The sequence below is a fragment of the Bemisia tabaci genome, chromosome 10 (assembly GCF_918797505.1).
Source record: "Bemisia tabaci chromosome 10, PGI_BMITA_v3".
Lineage (NCBI taxonomy): Eukaryota > Metazoa > Arthropoda > Insecta > Hemiptera > Aleyrodidae > Bemisia > Bemisia tabaci.
Window position 1 is genome coordinate 30,833,728 of NC_092802.1, and position 18,154 is coordinate 30,851,881.

The 18,154-nt window shown below is 36.2% G+C and overlaps 1 protein-coding gene, 1 long non-coding RNA gene and 1 other non-coding gene across 5 annotated transcripts in view; 1 reads left to right on the forward strand and 2 right to left on the reverse strand.

The window, feature by feature from the left end:
* The window catches only part of Khc-73 (Kinesin heavy chain 73), a 114,396-nt gene extending 101,070 nt beyond the window's left edge, over window positions 1–13,326 (forward strand). For both annotated transcript variants that reach the window (XM_019042104.2, XM_019042105.2), the window contains 6 exons: window positions 823–1,010; window positions 1,815–1,918; window positions 2,482–2,770; window positions 3,613–3,769; window positions 4,490–4,651; window positions 5,742–13,326. In XM_019042104.2, coding sequence (XP_018897649.2) covers window positions 823–1,010; window positions 1,815–1,918; window positions 2,482–2,770; window positions 3,613–3,769; window positions 4,490–4,651; window positions 5,742–5,965 — 1,124 coding nt within the window. In that variant the 3' untranslated portion in view covers window positions 5,966–13,326. The remainder of the gene's footprint in view (window positions 1–822; window positions 1,011–1,814; window positions 1,919–2,481; window positions 2,771–3,612; window positions 3,770–4,489; window positions 4,652–5,741) is intronic.
* On the reverse strand, window positions 1,609–16,637 carry LOC140225708 (uncharacterized). 2 transcript variants are annotated; one of them, XR_011900681.1, is made up of 4 exons: window positions 16,435–16,637; window positions 6,135–6,285; window positions 4,523–4,696; window positions 1,609–1,920 (listed from the first exon to the last, which is right to left on the reverse strand). It is a non-coding gene; the product is annotated as an uncharacterized lncRNA (long non-coding RNA). The 2 variants fall into 2 exon arrangements; XR_011900680.1 differs by lacking the exon at window positions 6,135–6,285 and having other exon boundaries at window positions 16,435–16,626.
* Window positions 15,972–16,053, reverse strand: TRNAS-AGA (transfer RNA serine (anticodon AGA)). The gene has a single exon. It is a non-coding gene; the product is annotated as a tRNA-Ser (tRNA).
* Window positions 16,638–18,154: the final 1,517 nt, after the last annotated feature.

Sequence of the window (18,154 nt, forward strand, 5' to 3'; positions counted from 1 at the left end):
GTTTTTGATTCTATCATTTACCTCATTTCTTGTATTTTTTTAAAATGATTTTTACTGCTCTCATATTTCCAACATTGGTTGTATGTATCTAAAATGGAAAGACTCAACTATAATTTCCTTGATGGATTGGTATATTGGGAACAGGGGCTTCTAAGACAGGAGTGTCTGAGGGGTTTGAACTTTTTTGTCACCAACAATTGCTACACTAAAAGTGTCTCTATTTTCAATTTTAAAAAAAAAAATATTTTCATCTGGGGCTGTCCACAAATTACAAACTGCTTTCAGTTAGCAGATTTTAGCGCAGATTTTTCTAAAATTGCTCCATTGTTGCAGTAAAAATAGCAACAAAAATTTCAATTTCTTTGTAAAAAGGAAGGAAGATTGAGCAAAGCAGCACACGCTTTTTCAGGTGAGAGTGCAGATGCCACAGGAGGGGGGCCTCTAAAATTCCGAACTTCAATATTGCGTATTTTATGAACGGACGTCTTTGACCTGTCTCCCATTGGAAGTTTTTCACAGTACCTCATTCCACTCATGAAAAATTTCTTGATAAGGCTTTGGCTGGAAACTGGGGAGAAACCAAATAACTTTGAAAACTATGGGGAAAATTTTTTTTTTTTTTTTCTTTTTTTTTCTCCCCCAAATTTGTTGAAAAAGGCTGCACACCCCACTCTCTTATGTTTTAAATTCTATCCTGATGGTTTGAATATCTGTTTCTGTCTACTTGAGAAACTGATGTGATGGGGTGAGCTTCCGTTTCACTGTTTCCATTCAATTTTTGCAACTATAAATAATGTAACTTAATTTTATTTTGGTTTTTAGCCTCACCAAATGCCAAATTAGGATTGAGGATGACAACTTTGCACGAAGAACAGTCATGTGCTCCAAACGATGATGAAGACGGAGAGGAAAGATTTGTCGAACCCGTCATCACGAGTTCCCGGATGCGGAGATCCAAGTCAAATCTATTACACAGTCGACACTATGAGTCTGATTTTGATACTCATGAGGTTTGTTCATTTTTTGTAGTATTAAGTTAAGTCACGCCTCATGTATTCGTTGCAACTAGAGAGGCCAGTCAAGCTTGGTGGTGTATTCACGATGTGAAATGTTTTAGCAAAACAGTCTGCACCTCCAAATCTTTATGAAACCGTTTGCCAATGTTAATTTATGTTTACTTCTATGTGGATGGCCAAAGCAAAGCTGCTCGTCTGTTTCCAAAACTCATTTTTTTTTACTACAATATTAGTGTTCAAAATTGCATGAGGCGAATCATTCTCACTATCTTTTAGAGGAATAGCCGGTCTGAGAAAACAAAAAGCAAAATCGATGAATTTGAAACCCTTCAAAATGGCAGTACCCTCCTTTATTTTCTGCCCTTGCAAAATCACTACTCATTTGCTGCGAAGTTGAGGTAGGCTGCCAACGTCTGTTCTTCCACCATAGACTTTGCCGATGGTGACACCACTAATTTCTAAAAGCACAGTACGTTTTTCAAACCGTGTTTTTCAGCTGCTTGCTGACCTGACTCATCACAATGACTTATTTTTTTGTTTTATAAGTGAATGGTTGTTAATCAAGATAACAAAATCCAAAGAACACAAAGACCAAATGTAAAATTTAACACCAAGGAAAACTAACAAGAATAAGAGATCAGTTTCAGAAAAACTTAACAAATAAATACAAAAAAAAGAATGCTTAACAAAAATGAACCATTACAAAATAGTAGAAAAACCATTACCAAAACCATTTTAATGAAGATTGTTTTTGTGCTCATTTTGAAACTGATCATATGGTGTCTTCCTTCTCCCCAGACTGGAATGAAGGATAGAACAGCAAGAACGCTGCCAAATTCTCGGACCCTTGATTCTCTCGCCGAATTCCAGGGTGCAAAAATGACGCCAAGCACAACATCCAGGTCTGTAAATTACATTATTTTTATCAGCACATCATTTAAACATGAAATTAACATTTAGATTAGTCATTATTTGTTTCAAAGAACCAAAGCGTCAAACGCCCCAGTGAAATAGACATATGTTGGTTGATATGATCAGTCAAAGGTTTTTCTCACTATAACGCATCATCTGCTCGGACATAACTAGTGTGCCACCAAATAGCTGAACTCCTCAGGGGAAATAAAACTCTACGTGAGATTTTCGCCTCTATAGTCAGAAAAGTAGAACAACATATGTATGTGCCAGTTTCCCTATGCAGATAAGTGTTTTTATGGATGAGCCAGACCTTGTAGTTCCTAATTGCAAACTGCTGTCCAGAGTTGGGAGAAAATTATATGGAAATTATCAAGTAAAGAGTTCGGAGGACCAAGAGTCCTGCCAGAGTTGCCGCTCCAATTTCAGTAACCACCCAATTATTCGCGCCCATTTCTGTTGCTGTCCAATGATTGTCATACACCTTTTATAAATTCCTATAACAACCTCTATACTATTTGCTCTATCTCTTCATTTCCATTTCTCTCTACAGTGGGTACGGATCAGAAGCCGTCTCATCATCCAATCTTACAAATGAGGATGCATCATCAATACGAAGCATCAATGCTGATTACACACCCGATTTCGACTGTGCAACTCAATCCATAGACAAAGCCATAACTGAGCTCTCCATCTCAAAGCCAAGGGAGGAGAATGCCTCAGAGTCGCTGAGAACGAGCGAGATACAAGAAATGAAAATGGAAGAGAGGAGTAGTGGATCCTCCAGCGGAGAACACCATCATTCAGCCGATGATGACACTCTAACTCTGTCCTCGGATAAGGTGAGCAATATTTTGTGTTAAATCATACAGTATTTCTTCGCTTGATTCGCTTTTTATCCGAAGCGCTTTTTCCAAACAGAATATTAGAGTGCCGGTTAACCGTCAGTTATGCTTGAGGTGGTTTGATGGACGCCATATTTTGTGTCAGAACGACATGCGATTTATCGCATCAATTGGTCCCATTTTTTCAGCTATTCGTCATTTTCCTCGAATTTTGATATCGCAATTCTATTGTCAGGAGGCTAAAAAATTCATTCACCCATTTTGACAAACAAATTTAACGTAATAAAGACGAGGGTTTTTAAGAGGAAAAATATCGCATTGGAGTGCAGTTTCGATATCAGTATTAAGTGCGATATTTTTCCTCTAAAAATACCACGCCTTTATCACTTTGAATTTGTTTGTGAAAATCGGTAAGTAATTTTTCTGTCTCCTGACAACAGAATTGCGATCTCAGAATTTGAGAAAAATGACAAGTAGCTGAAAAAATGGAACTTAATCATCTTTTACAGAATAATTTAGCGCCCTATTTCAAATGGTCCAGCCTTTCCCCCCTTGTGATTGTAATTAATAACTGAATTAGTGAACATATCTACTAAACAAAGCCCTCAGTGATAGGATCGGCAATGTCACACACCTTCCTTTAAACCAATGGAAAATTGAAATGAGCAGTAACAAGTATCTTTAAAGGAGCAATTTTGACCATTCTTATTTCGTACCACTTTTCACAAAAACTTTAGTGTTCCCTTTGCCTTCATCAATACGTTCAGCACTGCCCTTTTTTTACGTTTTCCAAATTTGGGCTTAGTATTAATAATCCTCTTTCTTGTGTGTTAATGAAGGTGGTCCGTCGGAAAAAATCTAGTACAAGAAGTCAGCAGTCAAGAGCATCTTTCCCACAAGCCAAAGGGCAAACCTCCGAAGAGAAACCACGATTAAAATTGGATCAGCAGTTGAACAGCTCCTCTGAATCGACCGATGAAAGGAATACTACAGAAGGTACGTTTACTTTTTATCCTCGATATTTTTCATTCTATCTAAATCGAAAAATCAATGTATACGATGAGTAGTAAAAGTTACCTCCTGGTTCTTTCTATATTGGGCTTGCAAGCATACTTAAATTGCAGAAAACTTATGGATTTTTGGATTTTGAAATTTTAGAGAAAAGAAAGTGGTTGAATTGAAAAAAAGTTAAATTCTTTACCCTGTTTGCTCCAAATTAGGGTGAGCTGTAGTGAGCATCGGTAATAATTTTGTTAAAAGTGGGTTTATTGCTCGTCCTGAACTGTTCAGAGTGACGGTAATTCCTGTGGATAGTACCCTAACACCTAGTCTGAATTTCTGTAACTTTTTTGTTCTGTTTTTAAGTCTCTTAGAATTGATTTCTCACCTCAATATTTAATCAGCCTAACTTTCAACTTTTTATATTTTCAACCCGACACATTTTATATATGAATTATTTTATGTTTAATTTATGGACATATTTTTCCAATATCAAGACAAAATGGAGAAAAAATACAATAAAGGCAATACATTAACACATCATTATTTCCCTAAGGCAGTCAGTACAGCTTTTTATTCGTACTTGTCAGTTCTAAGCAAGAAAAGCAAAAAGTATCCGCAACTCTAAGTTATCCTTTAGGCGTGGTTTAGTATCACTGCCGAATCAAAATCCCCCGTGCCTCTAATCATAAATTCTTACTTCTGTGAAATTTTTAGATGACATGCAAACCAGTTTTGAGGATGTGATACCTGATTGGGTGGCAGTAGGCGAAAGGGTCTTGATTCGTCCATACGGCTCAAGTGGAGTCATAGGGTTCGTTGGAACCACTCAGTTTGCAGTTGGCATTTGGATTGGTGTCGAATTAGATGCCCCCACTGGTAAGCTCTCTCACAAGATTTACCGGTAGAAAATTTTCCGCATCCCTGTAAACAAATATTGGCATATTTTCATTAGATGAGCATTTCAATGTGCTTATTTTTTCACAAGTTGCATAAAAGTGTCCAGGAGAAAGAGGGGAATCTTTTAAAATCTGACGCAAGTATTTTTTCAAGCATACCTGTAAATTTTTTTAGTTGACCCATTTTGACTAATCAGTGTGAATTTTTCTAATTTTTTTTTTTTTTTTTTTTTTTTTTTTTTTTTTTTTTTTTTTTTTTTTTTGGTGAGACATTTAAAATTGCTATTCATTTGATTGTTTCATTTCATTTCATTCATTTTGAGTTTGACATTCATGCTATTTGGAACCTCACCATCTTTTCGTAACATCAAGTTTAGAAATTTTCAGAATGCAAGTTCTTATCTGCAGAAAATTTTGGTGAAAAAACAAACAACATACTCAGTGAATTCAGACGTGTCTAGAGGTCTGTTGTAGAGAACTTTTAGAACTAAGGTTTTTTATTTTGGCAGTTCAGTATCATATTGTTGATTAAATATTAGTTGTAAAGGAAGGGTATCGATAAGGGCCATATTTTACGTACTGCATCGTGATTTTGCCATTTTCAGTCCTTTTTTGGGTGTAGTAGTGACCTAGACACAGGTCGTAAGGCTGATTTTGGCGAGAAGTGCAAGTTGTTTGGCATTCAAGGAGTCGTTTCATATCAAACCCGTTGCCGTTGGAGAACAAAGAAAAAACCTTTGAGTATGTTTATTAGAGATGTGAGAGCTTTAAATTGGCCAATATTGATCGAGGCATAACCTTGCACTCATAGTTGGAAGAAACTTTTTAGAATTTTCGATTTTTTGACCATCGTTGAAAATGGTTCCAAAAGAGTGACGTACATACTTTGGAAATTGACGTCTTTGATGGATGTGGGCTGAGGGAGTATGAACACTTTTTTCAAGGTTGGATACTTTATTCGATTTAAACTTCAGAAGAAAACCTACATTGCAAGATCAATAAGTATGATAGTCAAAGTAACCAAAACTAATTATTTATTACGTAATACATTTTTCGTGTTTGTTTTTCAGGCAAAAATGATGGAACCGTTCAAGGTGTGAAATACTTTGATGCGAGACCCAAACATGGAATTTTCGTTCGCGTCGACAAACTTATTCAAGATCGCCGGGGAGCGCGCGCAATGAAATCAAACACATTGCCCCGCGCTCCGAGCAAAGGGGAAGGTCTCAACAAAATGGGCCGGAATGATGGTAATCAAAACAAGACTGCGACTCTTAAATCGGGACTCAAATAACATTCGGCTCCCTCGGCGTACCGCCACAGGAAATCTCGATGGTGATCTTTGTTCTTAGCCATTGTTCTGAAAGTAGCCTCACCGTTTTTGTTCCCGTTTCTTGGTTTGTTCAGCATTCTAAGGCATGAACCACTGTCAATAAGCTTAAGGTACTCTGGTGCACAATTACCTTTTCCTTTTGAAACATTGCTTGGACCCACATGTGGCCAAGGACTTATTTCCTATGCGCAAGGACTCTTACGCACTATGCTGCACTTCAGCGCAATTTTTTCGAGGTTTTAAGAATTCCTCTTTTCAGATATTCTGCATAATAGTGTTACCTGCAGTCAGAAGTGAGGTTAGATATATTAGTAATATCAGTGAATTGATGTTCATTCATTAGGGAAAATAATTTGTATTTTTTGTATGGGGTGTGACATCTGAAACATTTTTACTTCTAAGTAGCTTCGTCACATCGAGGCAATTTTTCAGTCATACTAGCATTGACGACCAGTTTCATGGTCCTAGAGTTGTACGTTTTATCAATAATCGGTTTAAGTTCTGAATGGGAGAGCTCTAACAAGTCTCTCAGAAAGTTACGGAAAATCCAGTAAGACATTCAAGGTCATGAGTATAATGAATTCTCTATCCTTGTCCAACTTGAATTTTAGTAAGCTTTGCACCAAAAAGCCCGCAGTTTTATAGTTTTTTTAATCATCAATGTGAAATAACTATGATTTACAAGTTCAGATTATGCTTTATATGTAAGCAGTTTACATTCGAAGCAATTTTAGTGAAGTAAATTTCTAGGTCATTCACGTTTTAGAACATTCCCTCTTTTTTTGTCTGTGTATATTACTAATTTTAATAAAATGATTTCATGCTTTTGATGTCTAAAAAATGGGAAAGCTGACCTTATCCTCTTTATTTTTAATTTTGCCCTGCAATTTATGTCAAAAAGAAGAGGTTTAATTATGATGCCTTTTCTTTGCAATTTTTCACAAGACTGATTGTGAACCATTGAATGTATCAGCCATTTTTTTTGTGGAACTAATTAATCTGAACGTACACCTTTCACAATGCTGATCATACGGAAGTCTGCTTGTCAATTGCATTCATTTCCATCAGTCCTAGTTATTGTAAGCTATTTGGAAATTTACATTCTGAAATCAAAGCTCCACAAAAGATGCGATGAAAATGAAATCCTCAATTAGTCCTTCCACAAATCAATGAAATTTATTCAATCGGTCATTCATTCCATAGTCCGTCTCTTGAAACTGAACTGTTTTATAATATGCCTTTTAGTCGACCACTGACCACAAATTTTTGCATGAATTTTACCCTATCTTGCTCGCAGGAAGTCCGTCATGTCCTGTTCATTAGAAAATGTCCCCTCTATTCATCATATTTTAGGGTTTGCTTTGCTTCCTGATTCACATCACAATTCATACTTTTTTGTGTACATCTGTTGCAAATGGTGGAATACTTTCTGAAATTGATCACTTTTTCAATCAAATTCAAGTCCTTTACTGAACGTGTGGTGAAAGTCACTAAAGTAATGATGAAAGATTGTTGCCTTGTAAGTAAGGTGTCCGTTCTGTAATTTTATTTTTGAATGAACTCTCAAACTTATCCTGGATACATCTGTTTTGTTCCATCATCTACCTTGAACTTTTGACATCTCGTTGTAATTTTGCTGTCCGTACACGTAGGAAATGTTGATGCTAAAATTACCCTTCTGATTGATGGTTATCAGTGGTTTTGCAATCCTTGAAAATTACCGAAATAAAAACCTTACTGGCTCATTCAAATTTTTGAATTTCAAAGTCATAGTAAATACATAGTCACTTAGTTCATCATTTTAGACGTTCACTTTTTACGCAAGTAACATTAAGATACATTCCTGCTCTCTGGAACTCACCTTTGCACTCTGAAGTTTAGAACTTAACCACAACATTTCTTTGTTTATCTTAACGGTTCACCATTGTTATTCATGTTTCTCAAGTATCACTTGCCGAATAAGGTTTGCGGACAGTTCTGGCAAATTATTCTACAAACTAGAATTCCTATTTGTATATAGAATGTATTTTGATCAACAGATCTTCTTACACTATTTGTACAAAAATGATCTAATGAGTAAAGCAGCTGTAGAATGCTTTAATTTTTCTCAAGAAAGAATATTTTCCGCTCCAAAATTTACATTCTCCAATTATCTTAGAACTACGGTGCTCCAATCCATTCCCAGAAAATCAATTCTTGGTGCAGGCTTTTTTCATTCTAAAATGCAGAACTGAATATGGAAACGTCCTTTTGTAATGAAAACGCTCATTCTGTTAATTTTAGTATTTGTTTCAGTTTCCCCAACTTTCATTCCTTAGACATGAAAAAGTCAATGACTGATTCAGAGGATTTTTTTTTGGAAAATATTCTTTTTACTGATGTAGTCGGTTGTTGTAATCAGAAAATGAGTGTTGCGTGAATTTTTTTAATGAAGGTGTAGATAGTGCAAATCTTGTAAGGATAGTATGTGTTAAAGCTGCCATTCTGAATCAAGGAAATTAGGTTTGTCATCGGAGGAAAAATACTGTGCTCAAAGCTGTTCGATAGAACTGTGCTTGAAGACAGGTGTTAAACCAGTGGCTTAACACATTCACTGCCAATGTATTTTTTGTAAAATTCTTTCTTTCAGATCAGAAAAACATGTAAATAAATGGTGGAATTGGAACGCTGCAAACAATAGCTTCCACCGATTGCTGGGACATGAGCGCTTAATATTGGGTACATATCCCCCATCGGTGGTTTGCCTCTGTATAATGCGTACCTTGAGAGGTCTGTAGATAGCACCTTTAGTAGTCCACTAAAAACGCTCTTTTCAGAACGCCTGTCATTATGACCAATTTGGCAGTGAATGCGTTAATCTCTGAGGAAAGATTCTCTTTTGAAAAGAAGACAACGATTCTGAAATCCTTTTCTGCATCTCATCCAGAAAAACCTGACTTCAGAATGACAACCTTCCTGAGTCTGAACTAATTCTTCTTCATTTCTCCAAATTGTAAATTGGCATCCTTGAAATATCCTTGAGGGGTGGAAGAAAGCGATGTCTGTCTTGTAAACAACATTCTGATGATGAATCACGATCTTTGTTCAAGGATGTTTCGTAATTAACTTGTCGCTCGAACTTAAATACCTTATGAAGACAGGCGCACATAGATGATCAAAACAATTGGAAATCTGAAACAGAACGGAACCTTTCTTGTGACGGTTGCTTTTCTTTCACCCTCATCGTCAGCTTTAATAGTATTTTATTCATCATGGTGCTTATGTTTTGCAGATAGCAATTACTGTCCATTTCTGTGTTTATAATAATTTGCTTGTAATTTTACCTGAACATCAGCTAACCGTCTTTTGTACATTAATAATTCTCCGCAATGTCGAATGTGAGGTTGAGCATGAGCTAGGCTGTAATTCTAATAAGGAGTTTCGTGTATAAATTATTTGATTCATTCACTTTTTAATTTGCGTCACATAAGGTTGTTTCAAATTTTGATTTTTTTGACTGGAGCTTGTACAAATTTTCAGAATTGTTGTTAAGTTTTTTTTTTTTTCTTTCTCTCTCTCTCTTTCTTTCTTTAGTCTATCTCATGTGTTGCATTTAGAAGTCGGATTTCTCTAGTTTAGAATTGCGACTCAATTTTTGATTCCAGCCGGTAACTTTCAAACCTCAGATCTGTTGAAGTTAAACTTGTGGTGGTAGATTAGAGCCATTTTTTTTTTTAAATATATTTTATAAACTTTCAACTTTCCCTCTCTTTTCCTTCAATTTCAAAGTTAATGAGTTTTTTTTCTTCCACGTCCCCATCCCTATGTCATTTTATGTACCTTCTTCCATGTCAGAACGAATCACCCGCTTTTTTTTATTTCATTCGTTTCTTACCTTTATATCAAGAGAAAAAACCGTCCAATTCATTCTGCATATTACTTACTGTTCCAAAAAGCATGTAATATTTAGTTTTTAAAATTTATCTCTCCTTTTTTGGATTCTAAAATTTGAATTTTTGTTTTCAATTCCCAACAATTGATTCAATTTAAAAAAATGTAAATCAGCCTCAGTATGCAGGGTTGCCTCTGTCAGCGAATACCAAGAAAAGTCAGAGAATTGTACCAAGTAGGGGAAAATTGTTGACTCACCTTTATATGTCTTTTGGAATGGGTTCCACGTTTCAAAAATAAGATTTTGAGTGAAAACTATTTCAAATTATGTCTTTTTAACCATCTTGCATATCTTCAATTGGCAGGGAATTTTACCAAAATATGACTGGGGAATCAGGGATTTGCATTTTCTAAAGTCAGTGGCAACCCTGGGTATGACTTCAGTCGCAATCTTTGCATTATTTGTCTCTCCTTTAATCTGTAAGCCATCTCTCAATTATGCCTTTAAGCATTTCGCTCGTACATTTCTGCTTTCATTGCTTACTTTATTTTAGTTTTCAATCCTTATCAGATTCATCTTTAGGGGACACATTTTACATGGGTTTGTGCAATTTTGACTTTGAGATCCCTGTTATTAACCGCAATAACCATTTGTTTTTCATTATTAAACGGGTTTTTTTTTTTTTTATTTATCATTTTTTATTATGACCTAATAACGAAGACGGTAACTTCAAGCAATAAGTTGAAAGCTCTCAATGATATTCCGTTAGGTTTACACTTTTCTGAATTTTTTATTTTGTCTTCGTCCCTTGAGTCTCAAGGCTGAATTTTTAGTCATTCCTTTAATTTTAAGGCTTCTCTGAGCTGGGAGCAATCATTGCTTAAGAGAGCCGTTGATTCAAAAAAGTGACCGTAAATATGACCCTAAGTGAAATATTTTATTCTATAATATGTGGCAGCATTTGAGTGAAGCAATACATTTGCAAACAATATGGCGCATCAATACAAATTTGGTCATCTTGCAATCGTAATTTAACAATAATTATTAACTATCCTTTGAATCCTAGATTGTGTTTTAAATTGTAACTTGCGAGTCCCAGAAGCATAAATGTGAGCAGCATCACTCATAGCTTTTTATTTTTCCCTTGCTTATCCACATTTTTGTGTGCCATCAAAGTTCAAGTAATTCCCCTCTTTTTCTGCTCATCAAGGAATTTCACCAAGCCCTAATCCCAGCATTCTCTCTAAGAACAATTTCTTATTCTTCATGTCCATTCTACCATTTTGATGGCCGTAGGCATACAAAATGCATATACTTTTAAAGGAAATATCAATAAATAGTATCGCAGTAGTAGTTATCTTGAAGCTCATCCTGATCACTGACTTAATTTCTTGCATTTTAATTTTTTATCATGTATCTGAATCAGCTGTTTACCTTGATTCTCAGCACCAAAACTGAAATAAAGCACTCAATTCTCATTCGTGCTCAGATCTTGTTTGTAGTGTAATTCGTAGATTGGAAGTGCATACTAATATAATCTAAAAGCGTCAGCTGCCTGCCACAATCAAGTTTAGCACATCATTTTTTATTTTCATAACTTTGATTTTCACCAGCCTCCTAGTGCGTGGTATTGTGGAATTATTCATTTCTGTTTAATTTTTATTTTATTCTTGTGGTGTAATTAAAAGGATTTTAGTGCAATGTAGTTAGCTTGTGATAACTTGAAATCTGTCAAAATGGTGCCTCTACGCAATATCTGAAGTTTTGCCCTTATGTATTCTGGTGCAAGGAACTAAAAATTAATTTTCTGATCAACTCTTTGAAGCATTTGCATTTTTTTAAAAGTGAATAGTATGCATGAGTCTTCCCTCTGAATTTACCCTCTTATCACCATGAACACAGCATTTGTGTTCAGCAAAATTGCACTTCTCGCGCAGCGTTTCCGCTATTACATGGGAACCTCCAGTTGAAAGAATTCTAAAGTGTATTTCTATCTATCAAAGGGGATCTTAAGTGTGACTTCTGCCACTTCTTGATAGAGTGCCTCTATTCAGTCGTGAAGTATTGTTTTGCAGAAACTAGCCCGGTTATGCAAGGGTTATTCTCCTCTCACTCTTATAATTCCTTTTCATCATAGTTTCTTTTTGTGTATGAGTGACAAACTCACTCTCAGTTCAAAAGTCATACTGTTTTTTTGGTAATTTGTTTCTAAACTTTGAACTTCTAGCATCGTTAAACTTTCTTTTGGTAATCTTTTATTTTCAATACTTAAGAAACAATTCTGGGGCAAAAATTCATTTTATCAATGTTGTGAAATTATTGCCCATAATTTTACGTATTTCAAATTTTTATTCGAGTTCTGAAAAGACTTGGAACAGATATTTTTACTTATAATCAAAGCTCCAAACTTTTAAATAATCAAGTTTTTCCTTCCATAACACTTGTGCAATCTCAGTTAGCCAAAACTGAACCGATAAAACTTGCTTAGAGGCACTGTCATTTGTTCCATAATTTTAGGATTTTTTTTTTTTTTTACTTTTGCGATTCATTAATACAATCATTTTGATTTCTTTTGCTGAGGCTGCTACTATGTACATATCAAGAACTATCCTTTGTATCTGCAGGATGTACAGTTGAATCACTTTTTCCCAGATGAAAATAAATTTGAAGCCTTCCATCTCTCACTCTCATCAGCATTCCCTCTGTAATGTGGAGAAAGAACATTAGGAGTACTTCTTTGCTGTTTCATAGAGTGGCAAAAAGTCTGGTTAAGTTTTTATAACATTATCCAAATTATCCTGTATTGGGATCTTTTGATTAGGCAGAGTTTAATGTGTAAATTTTTACTCTGCTTTGTGCATCAGTGCAAGGAATTATCTGGAGAGAATTATAAAAAATTGTTGAATGAATTGAATTTAGCCCTCTGTCTTTGCTTTTTTTCTTTTTTTCTTTAATCAGCTTTTTCACCGTTTGTCCCCATTTTGTTTCGTGACATTGATTTGTAAGGCTCTTAAATCTTAAAAGTTTGAGGGGTTCTGATTACTTTATGATCAGATACAAGTTGGAATAGCTTTAGTTTTCATGAATTATAGTTTTGACTCAAATTACAACTCCCTGACCGAGAGACGAACCATCATTTTGTACCAGCAAATCTTTCTTGCCAATCGTTCCTGTTGATTTTTTATCTCGCCAATATCATTTGGAGTATGATTTGTGTGGCTTGCGCATTTTTATTTTACTACGATTTTGATTTATTTTAGTTTATATTTTTATCTTACATCATTGTTTTACCATTTCTTTGACTGGTCGGCTGTTATTTACTGATAAGTTTCTTTGTTCCAATCAATGTTTGTACATTTATGTTCAGTTTTAATTTAATTTTTTTTTCTCTTAATTTATTTTTATTTGAATCAAGTATGGTTATACCTAAATAAAATATTATATTAGCATACTTTGGTCTCAAGTGTTATTAAATCATAGTGTACTTATATCTTTCTCTGACCAACTCACAGCTGCAGCACACTGCTGTTTGCATCAATAATTACATAAAAATTTAAAAAGAAAAATAAAAAAGTTCCTCAGCTGTTAACAGTGTAAAAAGACAAAGGACTCGTCCCGTTGGCCACAGCTCAATATAAAATTATTTGAGGTCAGTAGACAATTCCTAAATTCCCACCTGCTGTAAATTCCTTACCTTAGTTTTTTAAAGTATCTCAGAGCCTTTTTCTTCAAACCATTCATGATCTAGTCTCAGAAACCCAACACTGCCTTTAGTTCATTTAATAGCTCGACAGCATTATTTCAATTACCAATAGCAGTTTTAATTTCCCAATAAACACTAGATAATGCTGGTTCTCGGATACTCAATCATGAAAGGTTTGAAGAAAAATGGTGATTGCAGACATGCAAACATGGATTTGAAAACTCTAGAATCGGACTCAAAAGGACATTTTCTAAGAGGAATAGCTCGGTTTGAGCCCAGTCAGAGAACTTTCGATTTTGACCCGGAAAATTTAGTCCATGTAACTCCTGTCAATTTTTTTCAATTTTGGACGGGACAAAAAATTTCAAGAATGGTGTCGAATCTTTGGTACCTAATACGAGGCGTAGAATCGATTGCGCTCGGTCCCAAGGCTCCCCGCGGCTTCCTAAGCCGAGAAACTGTCAAAAAACGAGTGTCTTTTGCCCTGTCAAAAAAGTGCGGCGATCTCGTGCTTTTCGCGGATCGCGCAACTCGTCGATTTTTCCGACTGGAAAATGGGACTCAGGAGCCATTTTCCAGATGATTAGTTCGGTCTGAGCCGATATTGTTACCATTACACAGGGCCGGATCTAGGGAGTGGCCACATGGGCCGTGGCCCATGGCGGCAAACTTTGCAATTTTTTTTTTTTTTTTTTTTTTTTTTTTTTTTTTTAGGTATAAAGAAAAATCAGATTCAGAAGAAAAATTACAAACGAAAAAAGGTTGAAAAAATCTCTCGTTTCCTGAGAGTATAGTAATTTCTAATTTTGGCGTCTTTCGGTGGTATAAGAGACAGCACGTTTAATTATTAGTCGAGTTAATAGAGAAACCAAACTCGCAATTTGGCCTGAACGGCGCGGCGTAGAGAGCAATGATGACGAGGACTTGAGATGGAAAGGAGAAGCCCTCGGCACGGCGATCGACATGAAACGCGTAATAGCGCCTGCAAGACTGCATGAATACTTCACGCATTGCGTCAAACATAGAGCGTTCGGCAGCGGTCGGCGCGAAACGCATAGCGCCTACAAGATTGTAGGAATACTTCACGCATTGCGCCAAACACAGTGCGGTCAGCGCGGCGGCGGAAGTTAAAATGATTAAACCACATATGTTTGTTCTTTCATAATTGAGGACACCGCACCAAGAACAGCCTATAGGCGTATAGGTCGATATTACGCCCACCTGCTTTTCGGATTCTACGTACCCTGGACTATGCTGTGGTAGCGATAGAATATAGATAGGTAACGGCTCGAGGTCGAAAAACCTTTTTTTCCCGAGTTAAGTCAGGCCTCTGGAACGATGGGTGCAAGAACGACCTATACGCGCGGCCTTATCATTCTCGGTTCGCGGGCATCGACGCGGCGCTAGTTACCCCTTTCTTTACTCACTATCGATATGCTTTCATTTTGCGTTAATCATGCGTGATTAAAATGATTTATACTTCATATTGCCACCAACATGACTGATGCAGGGCGTAATAATGGCCTATAAACCGCTTTTTTGAATTTAATATATTAGAGTGTAAACCCAAAATGTACAGCAAAATCTACCCGGCATCCTTCAATAGAAGGGTTAGGTCACCCAAAAACACCAAAACAGGGTACCTGCATAGAAAAGTCTGCGCAGTACATAAAAAACGAAACTTTAAATGCGTTTATCTCAAAACACGAACTCCAGTTATAGACTGTTCTTGGTGCAGTGTCCTCAATTGAAATAGCCTCCATGCACGCCGGGCTTGTCGATTTCCTTTGACATTTTTGCAGTGGTGAATGCATAACTGAAGTGCGCTCCAGCTAGAATTGTATTTAGCAAATGGGTGGTTTTTATACGAGGATTAAAAATAAACAAGTGGTACGGAATAAAAGAAAAGAATATGAACTATGCAAAACGATAATCCGGGTATCGGAACTTGGCTGTTTTGAAAACGCCTTCAAATGCGGCGTGATACCTCACGCATTCCGGAGAGTTCAAATAGTTGTATCATTGCACCTTAAGAATGCGACGGAAGAATACAATTAAAATAGCCTTCATGCGCGCTTGCCTTTTCGGTTTCCTTTGACATTTTTGCAGTGTTGAATGCATAGCTTAAGTGCGCTCCAGCAAGAAGTGTATTTAGCAAACGAGTAGCTGTGCACGCTGGGCTTGTCGATTTTTTTGACATTTTTGCAGTGGTGAATTCATAGCTGAAGTTTGAAACTTTAAAGGAAAAGTATTCATAATTTAATTTTCCTAAAAAATAAACATTTTATGGAAGGAACTTTGGCAACTCTCTAATGTTCATACGGCGTTCTTCCTTAGCACGGCAGTATTGACGAGCGGACCAGGAAAACCTCCACAACGTTAGCAAAATGTCACGCAGTCGGTAGGATTCGAACCTACGCTCCCAGAGGGAATCTGATTTCTAGTCAGACGCCTTAACCACTCGGCCACGACTGCTTGATGAGTATAGCTAACTTTGTTCAAATTATGTCATAATTTCGTTGACGGGGGATAATGATTTTGCAAACTGTGCAAAAAGACAATCATCAGCTTATCATCGGTATTACAATTTTCCAAACCTTGCTTTTCTGATAGCACAATTCCTTTCAATTTTAACGTACTGTTACTTTCTGTTCTTACTCATACTTTTTCTTACTTACTTACTTACTTACTTACTTACTTACTTACTTACTTACTTACTTACTTACTTACTTACTGACTGACTGATTGACTGACTGACTGACTTACTTACTTACTTATTTAAGGTGTTAATGGCCCAGATGTTAAAAGCCCCTTTAAATAAACGTATCTACCAACCAACCAATCAACTTTACTTACTTGCTTAGTAGAAGGAAAACAAGGAAACAGTGGAAACAAGCTAAAATACATAAAAATACACGGGACGTTTTGGTGTCCCACGACATACCATTATCAACCGCTAAAAGAGTACAAAAATAAAAAAGAAATTAAAATCAAAAGAGACCAGCACGGCGTTACATGACGTTGGTAATGAAAGACTGCAGTGATAACAGTTACGTTAACAGTTTTACTATTTCCGTTTTGGGCTGCCTGTGTACCTTTGTCTTTGTTCTTACTTACTTACTTACTTACTTACTTACTTACTTACTTACTTACTTACTTACTTACTTAATTAATTAATTAATTAATTAATTAATTACTCACTTACCTACTTACTCACTTGTTTACTTACCTACTTACTTTTACTTTACTTACTTTACTTTCATCTTTTTATTTTTACTATATGTATGTTGCTTCTGTATTATTGGCAGAAAACTAAGAAACAATCTAACTTGAAATTTTGTGAATTTTTCTTGCTTCTGATCTGAATAATAGACTCAAGATTGTATTGATAAACTGAAAGTAAACATAATTTCCCTCGATTATTGATATGAAGATGGGCGAGATTGATCATCTCTTTAAATGTGAGAGGAATCATCCAATTGAAAATGAGCTATTCTACAGAGGGCGGCTTATTAATTATTTGACGAGATAAGAATGTTTTTTTAAGAATCGCTCGGTGCCATCCTGTAACATTCCTTTGTATGATTGATGTTGAAAATTCAGTGATAAAATCCTTAATACCGGTTCTACTTTAAAACATGGCAATCCGATATGTTTCCTTAGCGGAAATTGCCTGGCTTTGGCAATGGGCGCATTGCCAATATAAATAATAGTCTCAATGTGCAGTGCTGAGTAGGTTATGATTCAGTTGCTTGTAAACAATGTATAAAATCAATACACAAGACTTGATGGTTTTCATAAAAGTATGTAGATTTCAATTGCAAGTGTGTGCTTGAAAAAGGCTTAAAAACTCAGGTCGAATTGGTTCTCTTATTTTCCGTTTATTTTCCAATTTTGTTTCTCTCACTGGAGACAGTTTCGATTGTATCGACTCACCCGCCGAATGCCCCTGGTAAAAAATTGGAGATACGAGCTGCGTTTCAAAATACCATAGGAGTTTTTATAGCCGACTAAAGAAGGCTATTGAAAATCATATAGCTGGCTGTAGAAAGCGGAGCAAATCATAAAGCCGGGCTATACGAAGCTATAAAAAAGTATACAGTCGGGCAATAGCTCCTATCGCCGGGCTTTACGGGCTATAAAAAATTGTGTAGAAATTCGTGTGCTTTGGAAATCATTAAGTTTGATACGGAACTACCTTAATATTTACAAAACACACATTATATTTTCCTGTAAAACATATTTTTTTTTTTCATCAATTAAAATGAGATGGCCCATACAGAGTGTGCAAACATTTCAAAATCATGAGTTGAAAAACGCTGACTCCGCGAGATTAAATATTAGAGCCTAACACAAAGCGGAGCGGCGACGCATTGGCGCCTACAAACCTAACAGGGATACTTCACGCATTGCGCGGCGACGCACTGGCGCCTACAAACCTAACAGGGATACTTCACGCATTGCGCAATGCGTGAAGTATCCCTGTTAGGTTTGTAGGCGCCAATGCGCGTTTCGTGCTCTCTGCCCTCCCGCCGCGCGCCGCGCCGCAGCGTGCCACGGCGTCTGAAGCAACTAT